The sequence below is a fragment of the Salvelinus fontinalis genome, chromosome 7 (assembly GCF_029448725.1).
Source record: "Salvelinus fontinalis isolate EN_2023a chromosome 7, ASM2944872v1, whole genome shotgun sequence".
NCBI classification, from domain to species: Eukaryota; Metazoa; Chordata; class Actinopteri; order Salmoniformes; family Salmonidae; genus Salvelinus; species Salvelinus fontinalis.
The window spans coordinates 23,735,049-23,762,455 of record NC_074671.1 but is presented as its reverse complement, the minus strand read 5'-3'; the positions used below and the strand labels follow the sequence as shown (position 1 = coordinate 23,762,455).

Below are 27,407 nucleotides of genomic sequence, written 5' to 3'. Positions count from 1 at the left end.
CGACACCTTGTAGAGTCCATGCCCGACAAATTGAGGCTTTTCTGCGTGCAAAAGAGGGGTGGGTGCAAGTCAATATTAGGAAGGTGTTCCTAATGTCTTTTACACTCAGTGTAAGTGCAGGCTTTGTGGGTTCAGGTGATTGTCCAGAGCAAGGCAAGGGGTTATGATGATTGGTCACTCATTCTGTTTATGTCTGTGTCTTTATGGTTTTGTCTGCTAGTCTCCTACACAGCATCAGCTGAGTGGGATGCAACGGGCATACACAGATAGAAAACAGATCCATGTTACACACACGATATCACTGCACTGTTGTAGCTAGAAACAAGTATTTCGCTGCACCTGCGATAACATCTGCAAATCTGTGTAAGCGACCAATAAACTTTGATTTGATACACACACAGTCTTTCATATGCTAGTCATGGGAGTCCCTACACCCCCTCACCATACGGTGCAGGTCCCCAAGCTATCCACTCACAGATGGACTAAGCGTCGTGAACAGACGCCCCTGAGACCTGGTGAAATATTCAGGCTGCATTGTGTTTCAAGTTTCAAAGTTTATTTGCAACATGTACAGGATACAACAGGTGTAAAACATTACAGGGAAATTCTTATCTTGATTGCTCTTTCCCAACAATGCAGTGATAATGATAATAATGTAATATTAATAATAATAATAAAAGATAACAACAAAAAATTGAATAAAACGAAAAGTAAGACCTGTGGATGGGCATAGGGTCAGTGTGGATAGTCTGTGGGAGAGGGAGAGCAGTAGTCGTTTGCCATTTAAAGGATCCATCCCTTTTTTTCAATTTTCGCCTAAAATGACCGAAATCTAACTGTCTGTAGCTGAGGACCTGAAGCAAGGATATGCATATTCTTGATATCATTCGAAAGGAAACACTTTGAAGTTTGTGGAAATGTGAAATTAAAGTAGGAGAATATAACACATTAGATCTGGTAAAAGATAATACAAAGAAAAACCTATCTTTGAAATGCAAGAGAAAGACTATAATGTATTATTCCAGCCCAGGCACAATTTAGATTTTGGCCACTAGATGGCAGCAGTGTATGTGCAAAGTTTTAGACTGATCCAATGAACCATTGCATATCTGTTAAAAAATGTTGAATCAAGACTGCCCAAATGTGCCTAATTGGTTTATTAATACATTTTCAAGTTCATAATTGTGCACTCTCCTCAAACATTAGCGTGGTATTCTTTCACAGTTTCACTGTAATAGCTACGGTAAATTGGACAGTGCAGTTAGATTAACAAGAATGTAAACTTTCTGCCCATATCAGATATGTCCATATCCTGGATGTTTTTTTTTGTTACTTACAACATCATGCTATTCACATTAGCCTACGTTAGCTCAACTGTCCCATGGGGGGACACCGATCCCATAGAGGTTAACAGTCTTATGGTCAGGGGATAGAAGTTGTTTAGGAGTCTGTTTGTCTGAGCCTTGATGCACCGGTACTGCCTGCTGGACGGGAGCATGGAGAACAGCGCATGTCTCGGGTGGCTGGTGTGTGTGTGTATTGGTGTGTGTAAGTCATGCTGTCTCTTTCCTTCCCTGTGAGTTTCACTGGTTTGTCTTTAATCAGCCTCTCTTCTCTTCCTCTGCCTCTCTCAGCCAGAGCCTCATTAGGTGTTTGATAAGCACTACCCCTGGTGACACTCCAGCCTCGCTGCGCCCAAATGGAGCCTGCACACTCAACTGAACAAAGCATACCAGAGTAAAGTTTTCAAACTCTTCATTTTTTTGGTTTCAGGAAGCATCCCAGGACAGAAAAAAGCTTTTCCTCTCCTCAAACATCTTTAATGATTCTCACATTGTTGCAGTTCTGAAGGGGAAGAATAAACACTGGTCTTTGTCTGCAGTTCCCTAGCAGTCGTTCTGTGTGTGTCTGCCTCTATGGTAGGATGTCTACTCCTGGCATACATCTTAATATTTATTTTATTCGACTTAACCATTGTACATATACACTGCTCAAAAAAATAAAGGGAACACTTAAACAACACAATGTAACTCCAAGTCAATCACACTTCTGTGAAATCAAACTGTCCACTTAGGAAGCAACACTGATTGACAATAAATTTCACATGCTGTTGTGCAAATGGAATAGACAAAAGGTGGAAATTATAGGCAATTAGTAAGACACCCCCCAAAACAGGAGTGATTCTGCAGGTGGTGACCACAGACCACTTCTCAGTTCCTATGCTTCCTGGCTGATGTTTTGGTCACTTTTGAATGCTGGCGGTGCTCTCACTCTAGTGGTAGCATGAGACGGAGTCTACAACCCACACAAGTGGCTCAGGTAGTGCAATTCATCCAGGATGGCACATCAATGCGAACTGTGGCAAAAAGGTTTGCTGTGTCTGTCAGCGTAGTGTCCAGAGCATGGAGGCCCTACCAGGAGACAGGCCAGTACATCAGGAGACGTGGAGGAGGCCGTAGGAGGGCAACAACCCAGCAGCAGGACCGGTACCTCCGCCTTAGTACAAGGAGGTGCAATGCCAGAGCCCTGCAAAATGACCTCCAGGAGGCCACAAATGTGCATGTGTCAGCATATGGTCTCACAAGGGGTCTGAGGATCTCATCTCGGTAGCTAATGGCAGTCAGGCTACCTCTGGCGAGCACATGGAGGGCTGTGCGGCCCCACAAAGAAATGCCACCCCACACCATGACTGACCCATCGCCAAACCGGTCATGCTGGAGGATGTTGCAGGCAGCAGAACGTTCTCCACGGCGTCTCCAGACTCTGTCACGTCTGTCACATGTGCTCATGTGCTCAGTGTGAACCTGCATTCATCTGTGAAGAGCACAGGGCGCCAGTGGCGAATTTGCCAATCTTGGTGTTCTCTGGCAAATGCCAAACGTCCTGCACGGTGTTGGGCTGTAAGCACAACCCCCACCTGTGGACGTCGGGCCCTCATACCACCCTCATGGAGTCTGTTTCTAACCGTTTGAGCAGACACATGCACATTTGTGGCCTGCTGGAGGTCATTTTGCAGGGCGCTGGCAGTGCACCTCCTTGCACAAAGGCGGAGGTAGCGGTCCTGCTGCTGGGTTGTTGCCCTCCTACGGCATCCTCCACGTCTCCTGATGTACTGGCCTGTCTCCTGGTAGCGCCTGCATGCTCTGGACACTACGCTGACAGACACAGCAAACCTTTTTGCCACAGTTCGCATTGATGTGCCATCCTGGATGAACTGCACTACCTGAGCCACTTGTGTGGGTTGTAGACTCCGTCTCATGCTACCACTAGAGTGAGAGCACCGCCAGCATTCAAAAGTGACCAAAACATCAGCCAGGAAGCATAGGAACTGAGAAGTGGTCTGTGGTCACCACCTGCAGAATCACTCCTGTTTTGGGGGGTGTCTTGCTAATTGCCTATAATTTCCACCTTTTGTCTATTCCATTTGCACAACAGCATGTGAAATTTATTGTCAATCAGTGTTGCTTCCTAAGTGGACAGTTTGATTTCACAGAAGTGTGATTGACTTGGAGTTACATTGTGTTGTTTAAGTGTTCCCTTTATTTTTTTGAGCAGTGTATATCAACTTACATATCAACATATCCTCACATCTCCTCCCTTAGGTCACCACCAAGCCTTATACATTTCAAGCATGTTTTGTCCAGCGATATCGTTTGCAGCTAACCATTAGCGCTCGCTAAATTTTTTTCAATATTTTTTTTCATTATTTAACCAGGTAAGCTAGTTGAGAACAAGTTCTCATTTACAACTGCGACCTGGCCAAGATAAAGCAAAGAAGTGCGACACAAACAACAACACAGAGTTACACATGGAATAATCAAGCGTACAGTCAATAACACAATAGAAGAAAAAGAATGTCTATATACAGTGTGTGCATATGGCGTGAGAAGGTAAGGCAATAAATAGGCCATAGTAGCGAAGTAATTACAATTTAGCAAATTAACACTGGAGTGATAGATGAGCAGATGGTGATGTGCAAGTAGAAATACTGGTGTGCAAAAGAGCAGAAAAGTAAATAAAAACAATATGGGGATGAGGTAGGTAGATTGGGTGGGCTATTTACAGATGGGCTATGTACAGCTGCAGCGATCGGTTAGCTGCTCAGATAGCTGATGTTTAAAGTTAGTGAGGGAAATATGAGTCTTCAGCTTCAGCGATTTTTGCAATTCGTTCCAGTCATTGGCAGCAGAGAACTGGAAGGAAAGGCGGCCAAAGAGGTGTTGGCTTTGGGGATGACCAGTGAGATATACCTGCTGAAGCGCGTGCTACGGGTGGGCGTTGTTATCGTGACCAATGAGCTGAGATAAGGCGGAGCTTTACCTAGCATAGACTTATAGATGACCTGACCTGGAGCCAGTGGGTCTGGCGACGAATATGTAGCGAGGGCCAGCCGACTAGAGCATACAGGTCGCAGTGGTGGGTGGTATAAGGGGCTTTGGTGTCAAAACGGATGGCACTGTGATAGACTGCATACAGTTTGCTGAGTAGAGTGTTGGAAGCTATTTTGTAAATGACATCGCCGAAGTCGAGGATCGGTAGGATAGTCATTTTTACCAGGGTATGTTTGGCGGGGTGAGTGAAGGAGGCTTGTTGCGAAATAGGAAGCCGATTCTAGAATTAATTTTGGATTGGAGATGTTCAATATGAGTCTGGAAGGAGAGTTTACAGTCTAGGTATTTGTAGTTGTCCACATATTCTAAGTCAGAACCGTCCAGAGTAGTGATGCTTGTCTGTCAGATGGGTGCGGGCAGCGAACGGTTGAAAAGCATACATTTGGTTTCACTAGCGTTTAAGAGCAGTTGGAGGCCATGGAAGGAGTGTTGTATAGCATTGAAGCTCGTTTGGAGGTTAACTTCTCTGGGGCAGGTGGGACGCAATTGTCCCACCGGCCAATAGCCAGGGAAAATACAGCGCTCCATATTCAAATAACATGATATAAAAATCAAACTTTCATTAAATCACACATGTAAGATACCAAATTAAAGCTACACTCGTTTTGAATCCAGCCAACATGTCAGATTTCAAAAAATATTTTTGGCGAAAGCATAAGATGCTATTATCTGATGATAGCACATCAGTAAACAAACAGAGTAGCATATTTCAACACTGCAAGCACGACACAAAACGCAGAAATAAAATATAAATCATGCCTTACCTTTGACAAAATTCTTTTGTTGGCACTTTTGTTGTCCCACAAATGGTCCTTTTGTTCAATTAATTCCGTCGATATATATATCCAAAATGTCAATTTATTTGGACCGTTTCATCCAGAAAAACACAGCTTCCAACTTTCGCCAAGTCACTACAAAACATATCAAAAGTTACATGTAAATTTACCAAAACATTTCAAACTACTTTTGTCATACTACGTTAGGTATTTTTAAATGTTAATAATTGATCAATTTGAAGACAGGATGATCTGTGTTCAATACAAAAAGAAACAAAACTGACGCAACTTTTTTCATAACGTGACTCTCCAAAAATGTACTTCATGTGACCCTCATTTACGATAGCCCTACTTCTTCACTACACAAAGGAATAACCTCAACTGATTTCAAGGACTGGTGACATCCAGTGGAAGCGGTAGGAACTGCAAGCAAGTCCATTAGAAATCTGGCGTCTAAAAAAACTCATTGAAAAGACAGTGACATCAAAGAAATACAAATTCTGAATGGTTTGTCCTCAGGGTTTTGCCTGCTACATAAGTTCTGTTATTCTCACAGACATGATTCAAACAGTTTTAGAAACTTCAGAGCGTTTTCTATCCATATCTACTAATAATATGCATATCTTATATTCTGGGGATGAGTAGCAAGCAGTTGAATTTTGGCATGCTATTTTTCCCGAAAGTGAAAAAGCTGCCCCCTGCCCTCAAGAAGTTAACACAGTGTCCAAAGAAGGGCCAGATGTATACAGAATGGTGTCGTCTGCGTAGAGGTGGATCAGGGAATCACCCGCAGCAAGAGCGACATCGTTGATATATACAGAGAAAAGAGTTGGCCCGAGAATTGAACCCTGTGGTACCCCCATAGAGACTGCCGGAGGTCCGGACAACAGGCCCTCCGATTTGACACACTGAACTCTGTCTGAGAAGTAGTTTCGTGAACCAGGCGAGGCAGTCATTTGAGAAACCAAGGCTGTTGACTGTGCCGATAAGAATGCGGTGATTGACAGAGTCGGAAGCCTTGGCCAGGTCAATGAAGACTGCTGCACAGTATTGTCTTTTATCGATGCCGGTTATGATATTGTTTAGTACCTTGAGCGTGGCTGAGGTGCACCCGTGACCAGCCTGAAAACCGGATTGCACAGCAGAGAAGGTACGGTGGAGCATGCTCAGATCATAGTTCAATTGGCCAAGGAAATGAACACCCCCAACCCCCTGTCAGGTGACCCGTCTTCACATTACCAGTGTTTATCCTGTTAGCTTTATGACCCGCTAAGGGCTACATCGCTGCTAATTTATAGAGGGAAGCCATTGAACGTAGCGGCAACCTGCAGAAAGGATAGCCTTTATTTCCATGCATATCTGAGTAGCCTTGCTCCTGGACCTGTTATTGTGTTTTGACTTTGGCCCTGGTTTTTTATTTTATTACAATCCCCATTAGCTGACTCCATGACGACAGCTAGTGTTCCTGTGGTCTGAATAACAACAACTAGTCTTCCCGTACTCTGTCACTAGGGATAGGGGGTTAATGTAGCAGTGAAGGCTAGATAGATGCAGTCTTTGGGAAAATAGCTGGAAACAGTACCAGTGAAATTGAACTGGTTTTCATCCCATGTTCACTCCAATAGCTATTATTAAAAAGCCCAAAGTGTAAGCTAAGATTTTAATAGTCAACTATTTTACAAGTCAAATGCCACCCTATGTGCGTAGCATAGGGTACAAGCTGTGCCACATGAGAGATTGGATTTGGTCAGGGCCTTGCAGTGTTTGGTCCTTGCCCTCTCTTCCCTTTCCATACCTGGGTGGGAGTTGTTGTTTGTGATCTATCTGTGTTAGTGTGAATGTATGAGAAAGAGAGAGAGAGCGTTATGAGGGAGAGATAGTGACTGGGAGGAAGCGCGAGAGAGAAAGTTGGCGTCTTGTTACTGTATGTATGTGGCTCTTTCTTCTTCAGACAGTAAGAGCTGCTGGTGCGGGGCCAGCTGGTGGTGTGAGGCCAGCTGGTGGTGTGAGGCCCGTGAAGGGTGTTATGCATGTGTGTCTTTGTGTGTGAGAGAAAGCGAGAGAGAAAATAAGAGAAGTTTTTATTGTTGCTTCCCTAGGTTCTCTGGAACAGGTGAATACACGGTGCCCCATCGCTAAACACACACAACACACACACAGTTTGAGATGACAAAATAAACTATCGCTGGGAGTGGGACACTAAGGAAGTCGATATTGTAATAACAGATAGTGAGCCAAGGTATGGCTTGGCAATTGATACACAAACCTGTCCCACACGCATACATCTTTGGGCCATTAACATTTAGATTCGGACTACAGTTCCATACAGAACCTAATTTCAATACCATAATGGAATTTGGACAAGCAGATGTTATTCTTTAAACACTGTTTGATAGTTCAGTCAAAAACTTGAATGGAATCCATCTGCCACAATACCAGTTTGAATTGCCCAATTTGAACCCTACTTGGAATAAGTCAGCTTCTTATTTAAGTCATGATACATTGTGCTCAAGGTCTAGGTTGACGCATTGAATGAAAATTATGTGAGCAAAGTCTCGTAAGCGTTCTCAAAGCTGAGACACTTTGTGCTTTGTGTGCTTTAGTCCTTGAAGAAGATTTACCGGTGACAGTTCCTGTAAAGACCTCCAATAAATGGAATGGAAATTGCAAATGTGTCTAAAATATGTCAAGGCGGAGATACATCAAAGCTATATAAAAACAACACATTTTCAGTGGAAACTTGACTTCAACCAGATATTAGGTATGGAGAAAAGATAATGGACTTATTATATATTTCTAATATCATCTTTAAGAACTAATAATCACCAAAATAGAAACAAGACAGTCTGAGAATGTAAAATTCCCAAAATGTCATGACATGTGGGCCAATATTGATTTTGTTATGTTCAAGTCACTCAGATAGCATAAAAACACGGCATAAGCCATGGCAAAATGTGTAGAATTGCAGGAAATTAGCTGTAAAACTGCAACAAACAAAACAATCTCAGCCTAATAGCAAAATGTGTAGAGTTTTGGGAAATTAGCATTATAACTACAAATTTCTCTCCGCCCCATGTGTAGAATTGCAGGAAATGAGCTTTAAAACAACAACATTTTGACTCTGCGGCCAAGAGGGCCTAAAAACAATCTGATCAGAGACCGTGCCAATGGCCATGCCTACTACCACGTCCCACCCAAGCTAATTTTGCCACCACTGCTGAAAATAATCCTAGGGTACCACTGCATCAGAATAGAACAGAAATAGTTCCCCGCTAATTTGGAGAATAGCAAACATTCTTCCTCCCAATGTTCTTGTTAGATGTGTTTTGAGTCATCCTGAGCAGTCATTAGTCCATGGTTCCCATATAACAAGACAGCTCATCAGAGATGCAGAGAAAAGCGAGAAGAAGTGCCAATTTAATTCCACCTTCATACACACACACACAAATGGCTAGCTAGTTTAGCCGTGCGCGCTAGTAGCGTTTCAATCGGTGACTTCACGCACTCTGAGACCTTGAAGTAGTTGTTTCCCTTGCAAAGTTTTTGTGGAGCAATAGGTAACGATGCTTCGTGGGTGACTGTTGTCGATGTTTGCAGCGGGTCCCTGGTTCGAGCCCAGGTTGGTGCAAGGAGAGGGACGGAAGCGATACTGTTACACTTCAATTCAGTGAATGTTACAATGCTAATGTTAAAAGCTACTGTAGCAATATCATAATCACCAAGGCTATGGTGAACTGCTAGTTTTAAAATGATAGCCAAAGCTGTGGTGGGCTACTAGCTATAGCGCAGGGCTCTCCAACCCTGTTCTACCACACCTGATTCTAGTAATTAGCTGGTTGATAATCTGAACAAGGTTAGTTACAACTGGGGTTGGAGCGAAAACCTCCATGACGGTACCTCTCAACAGGGTTGAAACCCCTGCTATAGCGTGATTGCCAAGGCTATGTTCAGCTGCTAGCTATAGCATGATAGCCAACACTATGGTGGGCTGCTAGCTCAAGCTATAGCATACATGGCCGTCCATCCATCTCTCCATGCTACACTATATATACAAAAGTATGTGATTCAGAAATTTCAGCCATACCCGTTGCGGACAGGTGTATAAAATCGAGCACACAGCCATGCAATCGCCATAGACTAACATTGGCAGTAGACTAGCCATACTGAAGAGCTTTCAACGTGGCACTGTCATGGGATACCACTTTTCCAACAAGTCAGTTCGTCAAATTTCTGCCCTGCTAGAGCTTCCCCGGTCAACTGTAAGTGCTGTTAAATCAAATCAAATCAAATGTTATTTGTCCCATGCGCCAAATGCAACAGGTGAGTGACCTTACCATAAAATGCTTACTTACAAGCCCTTAACTGACAATGCAGATTTTTAAAAAGTAAGTAAGAAAATATATGAAAAATAAAAATTACATTTCAAAAATTAAGTAAGAGAAAAAGTCACACAATAATATAACAATAACAAGGCTATATACAGGGGGTTCCGGTACCGAGTCAATGTGCTGGGGTATAGGTTACTCAAGATAATTGAGATAATGTGTATATGTAGGTAGGGATATTGTGAAATGGAAATGTCTAGGAGCAACAACGGCTCAGGTGCGAAGTGGTAAGCCACACAAGCTCACAGAACAAGATCGCTGAGTGCTGAAGTGCGTAGTGCATAAAAACGTTTGTCCTCGGTTGCAACACTCACCACCAAGTTTCAAACTACCTCTGGAAGCAACGTCAGCACGATAACTGTTTGTCAGGAGCTTCATGAAATGGGTTTCCATTGCCGAGCAGCCGCACACAAGCCTAAGATCACCTTGCGCAATACCAAGCATCAGCTGGAGTGATGTAAAGCTCCCTACCATTGGACACTGGAAAAGTGGAAACGCGTACTCTGGAGTGATGAATCACACTCTACCATCAGGCAGTCCGAAGGACGATTCTGAGTTTGGCGGATGCCAGGAGAACGCTACCTGCCCCAATGCATAGTGCAAACTGTAAAGTTTGATGGAGGAATAATGTTCTGGGACTGTTTTTCATGGTTCGGGCTAAATCTTAACGATATGACATTCTAGATGATTCTTTGCTCCCAACTTTGTGGTAACAGTTTGGGGAAGGCCCTTTCCTGTTTCAGCATGACAATGCCCCTGTGCACAAATCGATGTCCATACAGACATGGTTTGTCGAGATCGGTGTAGAAGAACTTGACAGGACTGCACAGAGCCCTGACCTCAACCCCATCGAACACCTTTGGGATGAATTGGAATGCCAACTGTGAGCCAGGCCTAATCACCCAACATCAGTGCCCAACCTCACTATGCTCTTGTGGCTGAATGGAAGCAATACCCCGCAGCAATGTTCCAAAGCTAAGGATTTTATATACATCTATGGTAGAGAAAAGGTGTGTGTGTGTCGGAGAAAGGGGGGAGTTGACAGCTGCTTTGAGCCTGTGGAGATCCTCCTTTGAAACAATGCAGAGCCTCGTGGGTTGTAATAGGTTTAAATGGCTCCTCCACTGTGAATGCACAAGTTTTCACTAGTCACACACACCACACCACACCACACACACACACACACACACACGCAAGCACGCGTTCACACACATCACACACAGATGCACACATGCACATACACACTTTATCTCTCCCCTACCATCTTCCTCATCTCCCTCTTCCTCTCATCCTCAGGTCGTAAGTTCATCATTGCCAATGCCCGGGTGGAGAACTGCGCCATCATATTCTGCAACGATGGCTTCTGTGCCATGTGCGGCTACTCGCGGGCTGAGATCATGCAGAAGCCCTGCACCTGCAACTTCCTGTACGGCCCTCACACCAAGCGGCTGGCCATCGCCCAGTTGGCTCAAGCACTGCTGGGCTCGGAGGAGAGGAAAGTGGAGATCAACCTCTACAGGAAGGACGGTAGGACGATACGCTGTGTGTGTGTGTGTGTGTGTGTGTGTGTGTGTGTGTGTGTGTGTGTGTGTGTGTTTGCTTTTTCATTGTAAGCTCATTTACTTGTGTGGCTGCCAGCCAAATAGCATTGCACTTCTGTTGTCATCTGAAGAAAAAGCTATTTTCTGCCGAATGTGTTCTGTGAAGATAACTATAGTTGCACATCTCTGATCACTCTATTGAAGCAAAAAAAAACTGTTGACTTTCAATATAAAACGCAACCCCTGTCAATACACAGCTGGTCTCACCTGCTCCCTCTTTCTCCCGTTGTGCTATTTATAAACAAACAAAAGCTTCATAATGTAAAATAATGTGACAGGTGACCTCACTGAGACTCCTAGCAAGGAGTTACACTCAGTGTCAGAATAGGTAATTAACAATAAACTGAAACCAAAAGCATTGTATTTAGTTCAAAGCATTCTCTTAGACCTTAACCTCAACTGGAGTTGCGCATCAAGGTTGTGACCATTGAACAAGTTGAGGAAGATGATCTCCTAGGAGTAACATTCGATGGTCAGTTATCATGGTCAAGTCATATTGGGGCTCCCGAGTGGCGCAGTGGTCTAAGGCACTGCTTCTCAGTGCTAGAGGCAGTCACTACAGACACTGATTTGATTCCAGACCCAAAAATCAACTGTACTGGTTGTTTGATCTTGTTCAATCCTGATTACTTCCTGGTAATATGGTCAGGTGCAGCAAAGAAAGAACTTGCAAAGCTGCAGCTGGCTCAAAAAAAGCAGCAATCCTTGCCCTTAATGTAATGTGTACGCTAGGAGTTGGGAAGCAAGTGCAGGGAGGGAATTGAATAAATAACAAAACAAGACAAGAAACTCAAATTGCATACAGACATGAAACAGAGTCAATAACACATGGGGAAAGAACCAAAGGAAGTGACAGATATAGGGAAGGTAATCAGGAAGGTGATGGAGTCCAGGTGAGTCTCATGAAGCGCAGGTGCGCGTAACGATGGTGGTAGGTGTGCGTAATAATGAATAAACTGGTGAAGTTGAGCACCGGAGAGGGACGTGACACTTAACTGCAAACCCAGAACTAACATCAACAGCATGCATGATAGTCTTTCATGGTTGAAGGTTGAGGAGAAATTGACTACTTCTCGTCTAGTCTTTTTAAGAAACATTTGGGTGTTGAAAACGCCTAACCACTTGTATAATCTATTTGCATACCCTTCAAAACAGTATACATACCCCACCAGACACGCCTTATGGGTTTCTTCACAGTACCCAAACCACAGATTTAATGCGTCACTCAGTTATGTATAGAGCCATGCTGTCGTGGAATGCGCTGCCACCAGAGGTTACTCAGGCAAAAAGTTTAGCTTTAAAAAAACAGATAAAAAAACATTATTTCACAGCTCCTCTCCTCTTTCTAAAAATCCAATTCAACTGTGCTGTATATAAGAACATGTATATATGAATAGTGTATACGTAGTATTTTTGTTGTCTCTGTGTCTTTCCTATACATAACTCTTCTTTAAAACATTTTATTTCATGTAATATCTTATGTTGTTCTTGTCTATTACTGTTCTGTACTTTGTCATGTATTTGTACATTTTATGTGGACTCCGGGAAGAGTAGCTGCTGCATGTGTAGTAGCTAATTGGGATTATAATAAACTAAACTAAACTCCAAGTATTGGAATGCTGTTATGGTAGTAGAGCTAGACTCCCTGGGTGAGATCCAGGGATACTGTATGTCTGACATTTTCCACCTGTGGAAAGAGCTGCCGTTGGAAAGAGGAGTAAAAGAGAAAGCGAGACTGACGAACAGAGAGGAGAGAGATACGGTGTAGGTGAGGAAAGAGAGAAGAACAGAAAGGAGTGGTATTTCTCAGTTCCTCTCCTAGCATTATGTGTGGGGATTAAGAGGAGAGCCTGCTGTAACTGTAGCAGCAGAGAGTTACATGACACCAGATGTTTGCTCTCAGCTGATAACTCACATTCTCTTGAGTGCTGCACCGGGCCACCCCTAGTCCACCAATCAGACTTTCCACTGTTTATACTCAAGAGTTATCGGTTTCGCCTGTATACACAACACCCCCCTTAGCCTGCAATGGATGGAGAAAGAACCTCGTAATTCGTGTTTGTATTACTGTGTGTATGTGTGTGTGTATTGTGCTGACCCTCTAGTGCCCTACTCTGTTTCCAGTAGTTGCTACAATGCTAATGATAACAGTTAGCTACAATAGTATGACTCATTCCTACACTCAAACTGTATGGGCTCTAGTAAGTGATAAGAGTTCTAGAGAGTGTTGACAGCTGCTATCAACTGCTCGGATGAGGCTGGCCCTGTCCACCTAAATGTGGAGAGTATCAAAGCACATTTCCAATCTGGAACATTGTCAAGGGTGCTCTTTTTTGTACAGCAGGAGGTGTGTTTGTACTGTCACCAGGGAGACCGTCAAGAGGCTCTCTGCGTCGCCAGGGTTACCCAGGTCCCATGTGATTGGGGGAACACAAGAGGGAGTCCCAGCCCTCCCCTTGGGCCCACTCTCCCTCCCTCCCTTCTCTCATCAGTGTCTGATAGTCTTAGGACTGAGTCAATATGCGTTTTCAGGGGCAGGCCCGATCCTCAATCTCTCACCTCTGATAGGTCAACGGGTCTCCCTCGGCTCACAATCGAAATGCAACACACCCTGGAACCTCATGCATAAGGCATGGTGTGGAAATGCAACGCCTCCTCCCTCCTTGTTCAAAGGAAAGAGCGGGGGGAAGAAAAGTATCCTGTTTAAATGTTGGAAAGAGTGAAGTGACAGAAAGGGGGGAGGAGGATGGGATGGGAAGAATAGTGCAGCGATCCCCCGCTCCATTCATCTAATGCTGCTCTCTGGCATTAGCCTTCACCATGATGGATTAGCCTTTCTCTCAGGCTCAATTGTCCAACGCCGATCTGGCCGCCACTTAATCATTTTTTCCAGGTAAACTCCACCACTGGTGCAGAAGTGGGGAGTTGGGGGACAGTGCAATGTGTGAGTTGTACATCAGCACTTGTTTCCCGTCAGCACACGGTCCCCTAACAGTCTCTCAATTTCAAAGAATCTGGACCTCTCGACTCAAGGCCACTGTGATCTGTTTTTTACAGACCGTTGCCTTTTTCTGTCCCAGCTCTGTTCCAGTTCTAGAAATGTAAACCGAAGCAGGTTGAAATAGACACAGACTCCCTGCTCTTGCTCTCAGTAAGCTACACTCAGACTGCCAGTCTCTTTGTGTTCCTGTTATCCCAGAGATCTGAGGCCTCCAGGGAGCAGGTACATGCTGCAGTCTGTGTCTCTGCATGGTAGCCCCCAGCAGCCCCTGCTCATTGCCCACATCCGGACTCTGATTGGCCAGGAATGAGTGCCAAGGGGGCCCATAAATAGCTCTCATTTCCTTTAGTAACTCTGCATGCAGGCCTTCTGCAGCACCTGCCCTTTTTATGCTCCACTGGCTGGGCCAATCAGAGGCATCCCCCCTGGTTCGGTAATGGTACCCACTCATCTTTGGTACCCCTCATATTATTTAGCATTTCGTTTTTTTCCATTTAGCTGACAAAGACACACAAATCATGTGTGGCTATAGATGTCCATTCCACCTCCTCTTTGGAGTGGCTATCTGGAGTCATCTGAGATGACAGCTACAGTAAGCAGGCTTGTATGGGAGCCTTGGAGACACCAGGTGTCTATTTGAGACTAGAGCAAGTCTCAGATGGCTGACAATAGCTAAAAGCCCCGGGCCTCTTCATGTGATTGCTTAGCAGCCGCAGCTAAGGAGTGTGCTCAAAACTGGCCCTGAAGTACTTGCTTTTTTATGGAGATGACCTCCACGGCTGAATCAAACCACTAAAAGACCCACTAAAAATCAATGCCGTTATAAATGGCCCACACAATAAATTATCTTCATAATTACAGATGTACACTGCAAAGCTTCCCAAGGCTCCTGCATCAATTTCTTATCATGTTTATTTTTCATGTTTAAAAGGCAAGTAGTTGTTGCTTTGGTTTCTTTCATCACACACCAGGTCTGGAAAAAGAGATTACAATGAGGTGCTTGTAGAATAGAATGCAGCATTAATGGTAGTGGAATTGGAGCTTGCTGCAAGTTTAGATGGTGCCGGTAATGTGTGCATTAGAGGTCTTCCCTAAATTCAGACTTTTGTCTTGGATCTCGGTCGGTTCTGATACAATTGCCACGAGTCTCGGGTATGTGCAAATTAATTGATTCACCGACTGGACCCATCCTCTTAATTGAATGTGTGTGAGTTGATGAGAACTGCGTGAGCTTGTTATCTGTGTCAACCAATTGTAACACAATAAAACGTTTGGCTTATGTCCAGCTGAAACTGGTTCCGGCTGCTCACATCACGTGCACCTGCTGCTTTAAAGGAAAAACGAAATAAAAAACAATGACAATAAAAGCTGAAATATTTACTACTCAACAGACATAAGATAGAAAAACAAAAGAATGACACAAACTGAACAACTAAAAAGCACCCTAAGGAAAAGCAAAGCTAAAAATAGGTGTAAATATGTCACAGTTTTGTCCCCCCTCAGGTTCTCTGGCTATTCCAGAGGCTTGGGGCATAAAAACGAAAGGCTGCCTTGCCATACCTCTTGGTCCTAGACTTTGGGATAGTTAAAACGCTTGACCTTAAAACCGCTGTAATGTGTGCTCTCCGTCTGGTCTTGGTCAGTACCCGTGCTACATTATTCTGTATGTTTTGCAGTTGACCAATGGTTTTCTTGGATAGACCAGACAGGAGAGCATTACAGCATAAAAGCATAGATGAGTCTCTCTGTATCACCTGTTCCTCAGGTGGTAAAAAGTTATTTTGGTCACATTCCTAATGAGTGATTATAAATTTAGTTCATTATATAAAATAGCACCTAGGTTTTTTACCTGGTGTTTTATCTTTATTGCCTGTCAATTAAAATGTGCGGCTTGATTCTCTCTCTGTGCTTTGGCTTCAACAATAAGTACCTCTGTGTTCTCTTGATTTAGCGAGAGGACGTTGTGAACCATCAAAGTATTTAAATCATGAAGCATTTAAATCACTAATACAAAATATATAGCATTAGCCCATTGCTGTCATTTGTTAGGTTCTGTTGAACTCTTTTCTTTAGCCAAATTAAGTTCATGTTGTGTTTGCTGCCATATAATAGAATTACCGTTAGGCCTATAGGGCTACTCGCACTCAAACCATGAAAAGGAAAAAACAAAGAGGGCGAGATGCAAAACTTAATTTAATGACCCAATATAATAACCTGTACGTATTGTCCCTATAAACAATGACTTGACTTAGGCCTACTTTTGATAGTACCCTAATAAAGTTAAGAAACTTTTGTAAAGGTTTGGTGTAAGATAGCTATTAGGCTTAGCTATGCAGGACTATAAATCAAATCAAATCAAATTTTATTTGTCACATGTTTCCCGAATACTAAAGATGTAGACCTTAACGTGAAATGCTTAATTACAAGCCCTTAACCAACAATGCGGTTCAAGTAATAGAGTTTAGAAAATATTTACTAAATAAACTAAAGTAATTTATTTTTTTAAAGAACACAATAAATAACAATAACGAGGCTTTATAAAGGGAGCACCAGTCCCGAGTCAATGTGCATTGGTTACAGGTTAGTCGAGGTAATTTGTACATGTAGGTAGGGGTAAAGTAACTATGCATAGATAATAAACAGCGAGTAGCAGCAGTGTAAAAACAAACGGGGGGTCAATGTAAATAGTCCGGTTGCCATTTGATTAATTGTTCACCAGTCTTATGGCTTCTGGATAGAAGCTGTTAAGGAGCCTTTTGGATCTAGACTTGGCGCTCCGGTACCGCTTGCCGTGCAGTAGCAGAGAGAACAGTCTATGACTTGAGTGACTGGAGTCTTTGACAGTTTTTGTGGCCTTCCTCTGACACCGCCTAGTATATACAGTAGGTCCTGGATGGCAGGAAGCTTGGCCCCAGTGATGTACTGGGCCGTACGTACTACCCTCTGTAGCGCCTTGCGGTCAGATGCCGAGCAGTTGCCATACCAGGTGATGATGCAACCGGTCAGGATGATCTTGATGGTGCAGCTGTATAACTATTTAAGGATCTGGGGACCCATGCCAAATCTTTTCAGTCTCCTGAGGGGGAAAGGTGTTGTCGTGCCCTCTTCACGAGTGTGTTGGTGTGTTTGGACCATGATAATTTGTTGGTGATGTGGACACCAAGGAACTTGAAACTCTCGACCCGCTCCACTACAGCCCCATCAATGTTAATGGGGGCCTGTTTGGCCGCCTTTTCCTATAGTCCACGATCAGCTCCTTTGTCTTGCTCACATTGAGGGAGAGGTTGTTGTCCTGGCACCACACTGCCAGGTCTCTGACCTCCTCAATATAGGCTGTCTCATTTTTGTCGGTGATCAGGCCTACCACTGTTGTGAGCAAACTTAATGATGGTGTTGGAGTCGTGGGTGAACTGGGAGTACAGGATAGGACTAAGCACACATCCCTGAGGGGCCCCAGTGTTGAGGATCATTGTGGCAGATGTATTGTTGCCTACCTTTACCACCTGGGGGCGGCCAGTCAGGAAGTCCAGGATCCAGTTGCAGAAGGAGGTGTTTAGTCCCAGGGTCCTTAGCTTAGTGATGAGTTTTATGGGCACTATGGTGTTGAGCGCTGAGCTGTAGTCAATGAACAGTATTCTCACATAGGTGTTCCTTTTATCCAAGTGGGAAAGGGCAGTGTGGAGTGCGATTGAGTTTGGTGTCATCTGTGGATCTGTTGGGGCGGTATGCGAATTGGAGTGGGTCTAGGGTTTCCGGGATGATGGTGTTGATGTGAGCCATGACTAGCCTTTCAAAGCATTTCATGGCAACCGACATGAGTGCTACGGGGCGGTAATCATTTAGGCAGGTTACCTTTGCTTTCTTGGGCACAGGGTCTGCTTGAAACATGTAGGTATTACAGACTCGATCAGGGAGAGGTTGAAAATGTAATTGAAGACACTTGCCAGTTGGTCCGCACATGCGTCCTGGTAATCCGTCAGGACCCGTGCTTTTGTGAATGTTGACCTGTTTAAAGGTCTTTCTCACACAGTCGTCCTCAACAGCTAGTGCTCTCATGAATGCTTCAGTGTTGCTTTCCTCGAAGCGATCATAAAAGACATTTAGCTCGTCTGGTAGGCTTGGCTCACTGGGCAGCTCGCGGCTGGGTTTCCCTTTGTAGTCCGTAATAGTTTGCAAGCCCTACCACATCCGACGAGCATCAGAGCCGATGTAGTATGATTCAATCTTAGTCCTGTATTGAAGCTTTGCCCGTTTGATGGGAGTGCCTACCAGCGTTCCAACTGACTCGGACAGTTGAATTTGAGGTATAATGTTTAAGGCCTACCAGAGTTACTCCTTTAATCTAACAATATAATGCTTAAATTTATTTAAAAAATATTATTATGGAAAATGTACGAATAAGCTTCCTTTTGTGCGCCTATATCTGTATAGCAGTAGTAGCCTATCTGACAAGTAGCATATAAAGGAATGCATGTCGGTGTCAGGAACATGACGCCGGAATATCTGCATCTTTCTCTCAGTTGCTCTAGGGCTAGACCTAAGCTTCTCTTCCTATATATTTATGTCACCTCTGCTCCCGCTCTTCCCTCCCCCTTTCCTTGCCTCGGTTGGCTCGGCGGCTTCCCATCCCACGTCACTCTCCATCGGATCATCGGGCTCCCTCTCTGCAACGGGATCGACAGGCGTCTTACCTCAGCCAGATCACCAGGCTCCCATGCCTCAGCTGGCTCACCAGGCTCTCACACTCCTGCCGGTTCGTTGGGCTTCCACGCCCCAACCGGCTTGCCCAGCGCCCATGTCTCGGCTGGACGCCGGGTGGTGCCCCAAGGGGGGGAGGTGCTGTCACGTCTGCTCCCGCTCTTCCCTCCCCCTGGCGCTTGAGGGCGCCAGGTTGCCCTCCATCACACATTCCTGCCATCCATCATGCACACCTGCCTTCCCTCGTCACACGCATCAGCGATATTGGACTCACCTGGATTCATTCATCACCTGTATATTTCCTCCCCTATATTTGTCAGTTCTCCAGCTCTGTTCCCCACGGCTGCATTGTATTGTTTTTGTCTTTAGTATTAGTTTGCTGACGCTGTTCCTGTCTCGTTCCATGTCCGTTATTTATTAAATATTTTACTCCCCGTACATGCTTCGTCTCTCCAGCATCATTCCTTGTGACATATTCATATTTTAAAAATTAATATCATACAGTAGACACCTAAGCCAATAGGCCTATGCATGCAATGCCCTGATGCATTTAGTGCTCCAATCTCTGACAACTGAAACATGAGGGGGACAATTATTGTTTTAGGAAAGTAAAATCCAGTAAAACATTTTTAATATGCAACACATCAAAACAACAAATATATATATATTTAAAAAAAATTATAGGCAGTTAAGAACACGTAACTGTGGATCGTTAGGCCAATTCCGCTTGTTTGTTGATGGTGCTGGCAGCGCCCGGTCTGAGGTTTCTTTCTTTCTATCTCTCTTTCTACTCTCAGATCTGAACGGGTTTCTCGGATCCGAAACGGCACAGGTCTGTTTGGGTCTGTTATTCCTCGGGCCTTTTCAGAATGGGTCTGACAGTCCTCAGATCCATACGGAACGGGTCCAACCTTTTGGACCCGTGAAGACTTCTACTGTAGTGTGCATGTGTCTTAACATCCACAGTTAGACATCAACAGCACTATTTGTAAGAGTAAATAGCATGTACACATGGGAGCAAACACAGAAGCACACTGAGTGCCATTCTAAACTACCAAAGTCAAGCTGAACACTCCAAAGAAGAAAAAACTCAGCAAACTCAGAACATCAAGTATTTCCTACAGGTCTGCATATATGCAGGTGATTGATTGTAAGCCTATATACATACACACAGTATATTCAATTATCCACTATTTGTACGCCAACACAATTGGGCCTTTAGGAAATAAGGAAATCTCATCGAATTGAATTGAATTAAACATAACCCAATAAACCACAGTACTACAGTCACGATGAGTTCCCACTGTGCTAGCAGACTAGACCCAGGCGGTGTTATTGTGGTGTATGGTTTTCTCCTCTTTTGTTGACACCCGAATAATGAATCATGACAAGGCGCTGTGTGATAGCCGCGCTGCCGTGTGTCTGCCTCATTACACACTCAATGTACTGTGGTAGTGTGTGTGTGTGTGTGTGTGTGTGTGTGTGTGTGTGTGTGTGTGTGTGTGTGTGTGTGTGTGTGTGTGTGTGTGTGTGTGTGTGTGTGTGTGTGTGTGTGTGTGTGTGTGTGTGTGTGTGTGTGTGTGTGTGTGCGTGTGTGTGCCCACTCTCCACCAGCCTCTCTCTCCGCAGGCCCAGGGAACCAGCTACACAAACAATCCCAACGGTTCACTTAACAACCTCTACCCACAAACACACATACAGTATATTAGATTATACATGCATGCACACACTGCACGTACACACTTGTGTATGCATGCACGTGTTTTCTAATGACACGCATGGTAGATGGACCTGTGATTAACTTTGTTTTCACTGCACACGCAGGCTAGCGCGCACACACACACACACACACCTCTTGTTTCAGCAAACAACATGATGCCAAAGTAAAGCTGAAAGGGCTAGTTTATGAGGCTGACAGACAGTTGGATCATTTAACCCAATTATTATTTTTATTACAAGAATTATTAAAAAGTAAGGGGTTCTTCTACATAGAAGATCATAGGAAATCCCAGGACATACAGTCCATTCGAAAGTATTCAGAACTATTCCCTTTTTCCACATTTTGTTACGTTACAGCCTTTTTCAAAAATGTATTGAATTCATTTTTTCCCTCATCAGTCTACACACATTACCCCATGAAGTTTAACAAATGTATTATTATTATTATTTTTTTAAACGTATTTACAGAAGTATTCAGACCCTTTGCTATGAGACTCAAAATGTAGTTCAGGTGCATCCTGTTTCCATTGATCATCGTTGAGATGTTTCTACAACTTGATTGGACATGATTTGGAAAGCCTGTCTATATAAGGTTCCACAGTTGACAGTGCATGCCAGAGCAAAGACCAAGCCATGAGGTCTAAGGAATTGTCCGGATTGGGCACAGATCTGGGGAAGGGTACCAAAACATTTCTGCAGCATTGAAGGTCCCCATCATTCTTAAATGCAATTTTGGAACCAAGACTAATTTTGGAACCAAGACTCTTCCACCCAGCCAAACTGACAATCGGGGGAGAGGGGCCTTGGGCAGGGAGGTGATCAAGAACCCGATGGTCACTCTGACAGAGCTCCAGGGTTCCTCTATGGAGATGGGAGAACCTTCCAGAAGGACAACTATCTCTGCAGCACTTCACCAATCAGGCCTTTATGGTAGAGTGGTCAGACGGAAGCCACTCCTCAGTAAAAGACACATTACAGCCTGCTTGGAGTTTGCCAAAAGGCACCTAAAGGACTCTCAGACCTTGAGAAACAAGAGTCTCTGAATGTCCTTGAGTGGCCCAGCCAGAGCCCGGACTTGAACCCGATCAAACACCTGGAAATAGCTGTGCAGCGACGCTCCCCATCCAACCTGACAGAGCTAGAGAGAATCTGCATAGAAGAATGTTAGAAACTCCCCAAATACAAGCTTGTAGTGTGCCAAGCTTGTAGCGTCATACCCAAGAAGACTTGAGGCTGTAGGCTGCTCAACAAAGTACAAACTGAGTAAAGTGTCTGAATACTTATGTAAATGTGATATTTATTTAATTTTGTATTTTAATACATTTACAAAAAATATATAAATTTACTATTTTTGCTTTGTCATTGTGTATTGTGTGTAGATTGATGAGGGAAAAAACGATTTAATCTATTTTAGAATAAGGCTGTAACGTAACAAAATGTTGAAAAAGTCAAGGGTTCTGAATACTTTTCGAATGCAGTTGCTGTCACAAACTCCAAACAGTTGGATAATAATTTCCCAGTGAGCAAACCATTTATATACCTTCAGCATTCATATCAATTTTGCTTTGGCGGACTATATTTTTTGCATTGCCATTTGTCAGTGAAACTCATGAATGCAATTGTTTATTTCAGATTGTTTTGTGTTTTACTTTTCGCCCTGGTCGTCCTGAAAAGAAAATGGTCAAACTAAATATAAGGGCTGGGTATGCAGATAAATTAAAGTCCGATAAATGAACAGCTGATTTTTGCTGGGTTCTCGGGACTGATAGGGTTAACATTCCACGGGTGAGGGCAGGGGTTGTGTCTCAGGTGGGGGAAGCCATGCTTCATCTCGTATCTGTCTGTCTTCATCGAAGTGCGCGTGTGTGTATCTCTCGCTCTCTCTCTCAGAAGCCTCTGGGTTTTCACCTAATGACAGCTGCAGTCTCTTCCTGTATATGCAAATACCCCACACTCTAACTCTCGTTTTGAATATGCAAATAATCAGAACCATCTCACAAACTGAAAGATTTGAGTGGTAGTATTACTATAATGATGGCTGGGGTCTTGATACCAGCATATCCCCTGCCCCAATACTAATGTTTAAACAACATTGAAATAATGTTCAAACATCATAATGTTGGGAGATGTCAATCCCTTTGAAATTGTTGTTAACCTAGCTACCTGAACAATGTCAATTGACAGAATACTCAGGGAGAAAAAGGTGTAGATTCAGACAGAGGTTTATTAAACCTTCACAGAAGGCAGAACTTGTGCTCACAGGCAGGCAATGGTCAGACACAGGTAGGCAGTCAAAAACAAACACTACCTCACAACCATACAAACAGAAAGAACTGAACTAAATAGGGAGCTGATGAGACCAGGTGAGAAACGAACACAGGTGAAATCAATGAACAAAAATGACAGACAGAGCTACCTTCCAGAACACAAAGAAACAGGGCTACGTTCAAGAACACAAAGAAAAATAACACAAGGTTGACTAAGAAAAGAAAAGCAGATCCTTACATGTAGTTGTTGAACATTCCCTGCACCACTCAATCCAAGTTGAATATTTTACTTTATTGCAAAGCAGCATGCCGCCTCAGTCTCTAACCCCTCCCCTCTCAAAAACAACATTATCATACAGATCAACTGGTCTTCATGCATATCCTGCATCTCATGAATGTCTCTCCAACTCGCTCCTGTTTGGAGTAGTGTGTACATGCCTGCGAATTTGCAGTTTGCACATGTGTACATAAATGTGTGTACCCACATTAAAAAATACTAAATGGTATATATGTCTAAATACTATATAGTATATTATGGTTTAAATACTGTACTCTATTTATATTTTGCCTGACTTTACTGTAGTATACTATAGTATTCACTGTACTGTGTTTGTAGACATGATTGTAGTGTAGTATAGTGTTCACTGTAGTGTTTTCACTGACATGACTAGTATATTATAGTAACCCCTGCCGACTAGGATTAGCTGAAATGGCACAACTAACAGACTACGCCAGTTACTGTTTAATGAGGGGAACAACACCACATTTAAACATGGCAAGGTGACTGGGAATATGGTTGAATACAAACACTGTAGCTATTCCCTCCGTAAGGCAATCAAACATGCAAAACGGTAGTACAGAGACAAAGTGGAGTCGCGATTCAACGGCTAAGACAAGAGACGTATGTGGCAGGGTCTACAGAAAATCACGGATTAGAAAGGGAAAACGAGCGACATCACGGACACCAACGTCTTGCTCCGGACAAGCTAAACACCTTCTTTGCCCGCTTTGAGGAGAACACAGTGCCACCGACGTGGCCCGCTCCCAAGGACAGTGGGTTCTCGTTCTCCGTGGCCGACGTGAGTAAGACATTTAAGAGTGTTAATCCTGCAGGGCTCTCCAGAGGGTGGTGCAGTCTGCCCAACGCATCACCGGTGGCACACTGCCTGCCCTCCAGGACAGCTACAGCACCCGATGTCACAGGAAGGCCAAAAAGATCATCAAGGACCTGAGCCACGGCCTGTTCACCCTGCTACCATCCAGAAGGCAAGGCCAATACAGGTGCATCAAAGCTGGGACCGAGAGACTGAAAAACAGCTTCTTCCTTCTAGAGGCGAGGTGCTGCTGCGCCTTCTTCACCACGCTGTCTGTGTGGGTGGACCGATTCAGTTTGTCCGTGATGTGGACGCTGAGGAACTTAAAACTTACTACCCTCTCCACTACTGTCCCGTCGATGTGGATAGGGGGGTGCTCCCTCTGCTGTTTCCTGAAGTCCACGATCATCTCCTTTGTTTTGTTGACGTTGAGTGTGAGGTTATTCTCCTAACACCACACTCCGAGGGCCCTCACCTCCTCCCTGTAGGCCGTCTCGTCATTGTTGGTAATCAAGCCTACCACTGTAGTGTCGTCTGCAAACTTGATGATTGAGTTGGAGGCGTGCATGGCCACGCAGTCGTGGGTGAACAGGGAGTACAGGAGAGGGCTCAGAACGCACCCTTGTGGGGCCCCAGTGTTGAGGATCAGCGGAGTGGAAATGTTGTTACCTACCCTCCCCACCTGGGGGCGGCCCATCAGGAAGTCAAGTACCCAGTTGCACAGGGCGGGGTCGAGACCCAGGGTCTCAAGCTTGGTGACGAGTTTGGAGGGTACTATAGTGTTAAATGCTGAGCTGTAGTCAATGAACAGCATTCTCACATAGGTATTCCTCTTGTCCAGATGTTTTAGGGCAGTGTGCAGTGTGGTTGCGATTGCGTCGTCTGTGGACCTATTGGGGCGGTAAGCAAATTGGAGTGGGTCTAGGGTGTCAGGTAGGGTGGAGGTGATATCGTCCTTGACTAGTCTCTCAAAGCACTTCATGATGACGGAAGTGAGTGCTACGGGGCGGTAGTCGTTTAGCTCAGTTACCTTAGCTTTCTTGGGAACAGGAACAATGGTGGCCCTCTTGAAGCATGTGGGGACAGCAGACTGGGATAAGGATTGATTGAAAATGTCCGTAAACACACCAGCCAGCTGGTCTGCGCATGCTCTGAGGACGCGGCTGGTGATGCCATCTGGGCCTGCAGCCTTGCGAGGGTTAACACGTTTAAATGTTTTACTCACGTCGGCTGCAGTGAAGGAGAGTCCGCAAGTTTTGGTAGCGGGCTGGTATGGTTGAAGTTTCATTGAACAGTATAAGACAATCAGAATTTACAAAGACCCATTAATAAACATGTGTTGCCATCCTAGGGTCATGCACTACTCATAAAGCATCTTTATTATACAAAAACTAAAAATACCAACAAATACCGTCATACTGTAAAACATTATGAAAACATTGTGATATGATATTTTGGCTATATCACCCAGCCCTACTTGTCCAGCAGGGACTCCCTGGTGTGTTCGCTAGCGCTGCCTGCCAAGCTCCTGTTTACACTTTGACTGCTCTTTAATATGTGCAGCAGCCATGCCCCCGGCGTATTGACCTGTTTTATTGGCCACTATGGTCGTATATGTTGCCCTATTATTAGATTGTGTTTATCTTGATGTCATATTGATTGGAAGCCGGGGGGAAACTGATAGACGCTGAATCCTCCCGATCCCTTGAAGGACAATTAGTCACCATGCAGGGCCAAGCAGGCATGGCATGGATGCCCAGGGCTAACAGCTAGCTAACAAACATACTGGCTGCCCTCCCTGACTGATTACATAACAATGAGGGGATAGGATTGTCTTATTCTGGGATTTGCAGTGTACTGTTGGGGAGTGTGTGTGCGTGTGCGTGTGGCATCAGTGGGCCTATTTTTGACCGCTAGGGCCGGACAATGAAGTTAAATCTACGTCAGGGTTTACGTTAGCCGATCATTTCTGGGTTTTGGCCAATAAAATGAATTAAAAGCTGATAAATAAAATTGTAGCCTGCTAAATCGTCTGTGGCTGCATATCACACATCCCGAATTTCACACTTCAGCACCTTTCTCTCACTCCTTGCAGACTCCCTTACGTGCATCCTGCTGAGGAGAGAGAGAAGGAGAGAGAGAGGAGCCTTGGGCTACTGTTGATTGCAAAGATGGAGGACTTTTTCATTGAAGCAAAATGACATTTAGAGAGTATGCCTATAGTGAGAAGCCTACAAAAACGTGTTTTTAGTGCTGTCTTTTTAATTGTGTGCTCCGTATTTAGTTTAGGATTATATAAGTAGGTTATAAGTAGGCCTGTTGTAACAAAAATATATATCATTAGCCTATTGCTGTGATTTGTTGGGTATGGTAGGTACTAGCCTTTCTTGGTCATTGCTGCAATACAGCCTGCAATAGTATTAAACCCTTTGTGAGGGTTTAAGCCAGTCCACTCGTTTTTTATTTCATTCTGAGCCATTTTCTTTGGCCAAATTCATTTCCAACTGTAATGTTGTGTTTGCCGCAATATAATTCATATCCTGCTCATATTTTCCCTATAAAAATTGGCTTGACTTACTGTTGATATCACCCTAATAAAGTGAAAACGTTTTTTTAAAACTTTGACGTTTTGGTGCGGTGTGGCTATTAGCCTATTATACTGCAGGCCTATGATATGAAGGCAGCGCACACCTGGCGCTCTAACTGACTCCGACAGTTGAATTAGAGGTGAGTAAGAATGTTTTAAGCCTACCAGAGGTACTTCGATAATCTTACAATATAATATTCTGATAGAAAATGTACAAATTAGCCTCCTTTTGTACGCCTATATCTGTAGAACAGACTCAGCAGGCTAGGCTATCTGATATATAATGAATTTGCATGTCAGTGTCGAAGTATGCCGCCGGCATATCTCTATCTCCCTCTAGGGCTAGGCCTAAGCTTCTCTTCCTTTATATGTATTATTTATGGATATTAATATACAGTAGACGCCTAAGCCTATGGCCCATGCATGCAATGCCCTGATGCATTTAGTGCTCATATCTCTGACAGCTGAACCGTGATGTGGACAATTATTATTTTAGGGAAGTAAAAACAAATAAAACAATAGGCTATCAAGTTTTGTAATGCTACACATCGAAAAACAAGGAATAGTGGTTTTGTCATTTGTTATAGGCTGTTTTTAAGGACAAGTAAATGTCCCTTGTTTATTGGTGTCGCTGGTTGCGTGGTGTATGCCCTAATAAATTACACACCCAATGCATATGGATGACTGGTCAATTTCTCAAATGTCTGATAAGTTCAAATCTTCCCAGTCACTTGTCCGGAAACCCTGATATACCGCAGTCATAATTAACATCAGATTTGACTTTTTGCAGCATGTTAGGGGAACTTATGCAGCAGGTTTGGAGAATTAATGTAGCAAATTATGAGAATTAGGTTAAGGTTAGGAAAAGGGTTAGGATTAGATAAAATA

The 27,407-nt window shown here is 44.0% G+C and overlaps 1 protein-coding gene across 2 annotated transcripts in view; it reads left to right on the top strand.

The window, feature by feature from the left end:
- Window positions 1–27,407, top strand: part of kcnh2b (potassium voltage-gated channel, subfamily H (eag-related), member 2b) — a 292,842-nt gene that overhangs the window by 22,136 nt on the left and 243,299 nt on the right. For both annotated transcript variants that reach the window (XM_055928777.1, XM_055928778.1), the window contains one exon: window positions 10,849–11,079. In XM_055928777.1, the coding sequence (XP_055784752.1) occupies window positions 10,849–11,079 (231 nt within the window). The remainder of the gene's footprint in view (window positions 1–10,848; window positions 11,080–27,407) is intronic.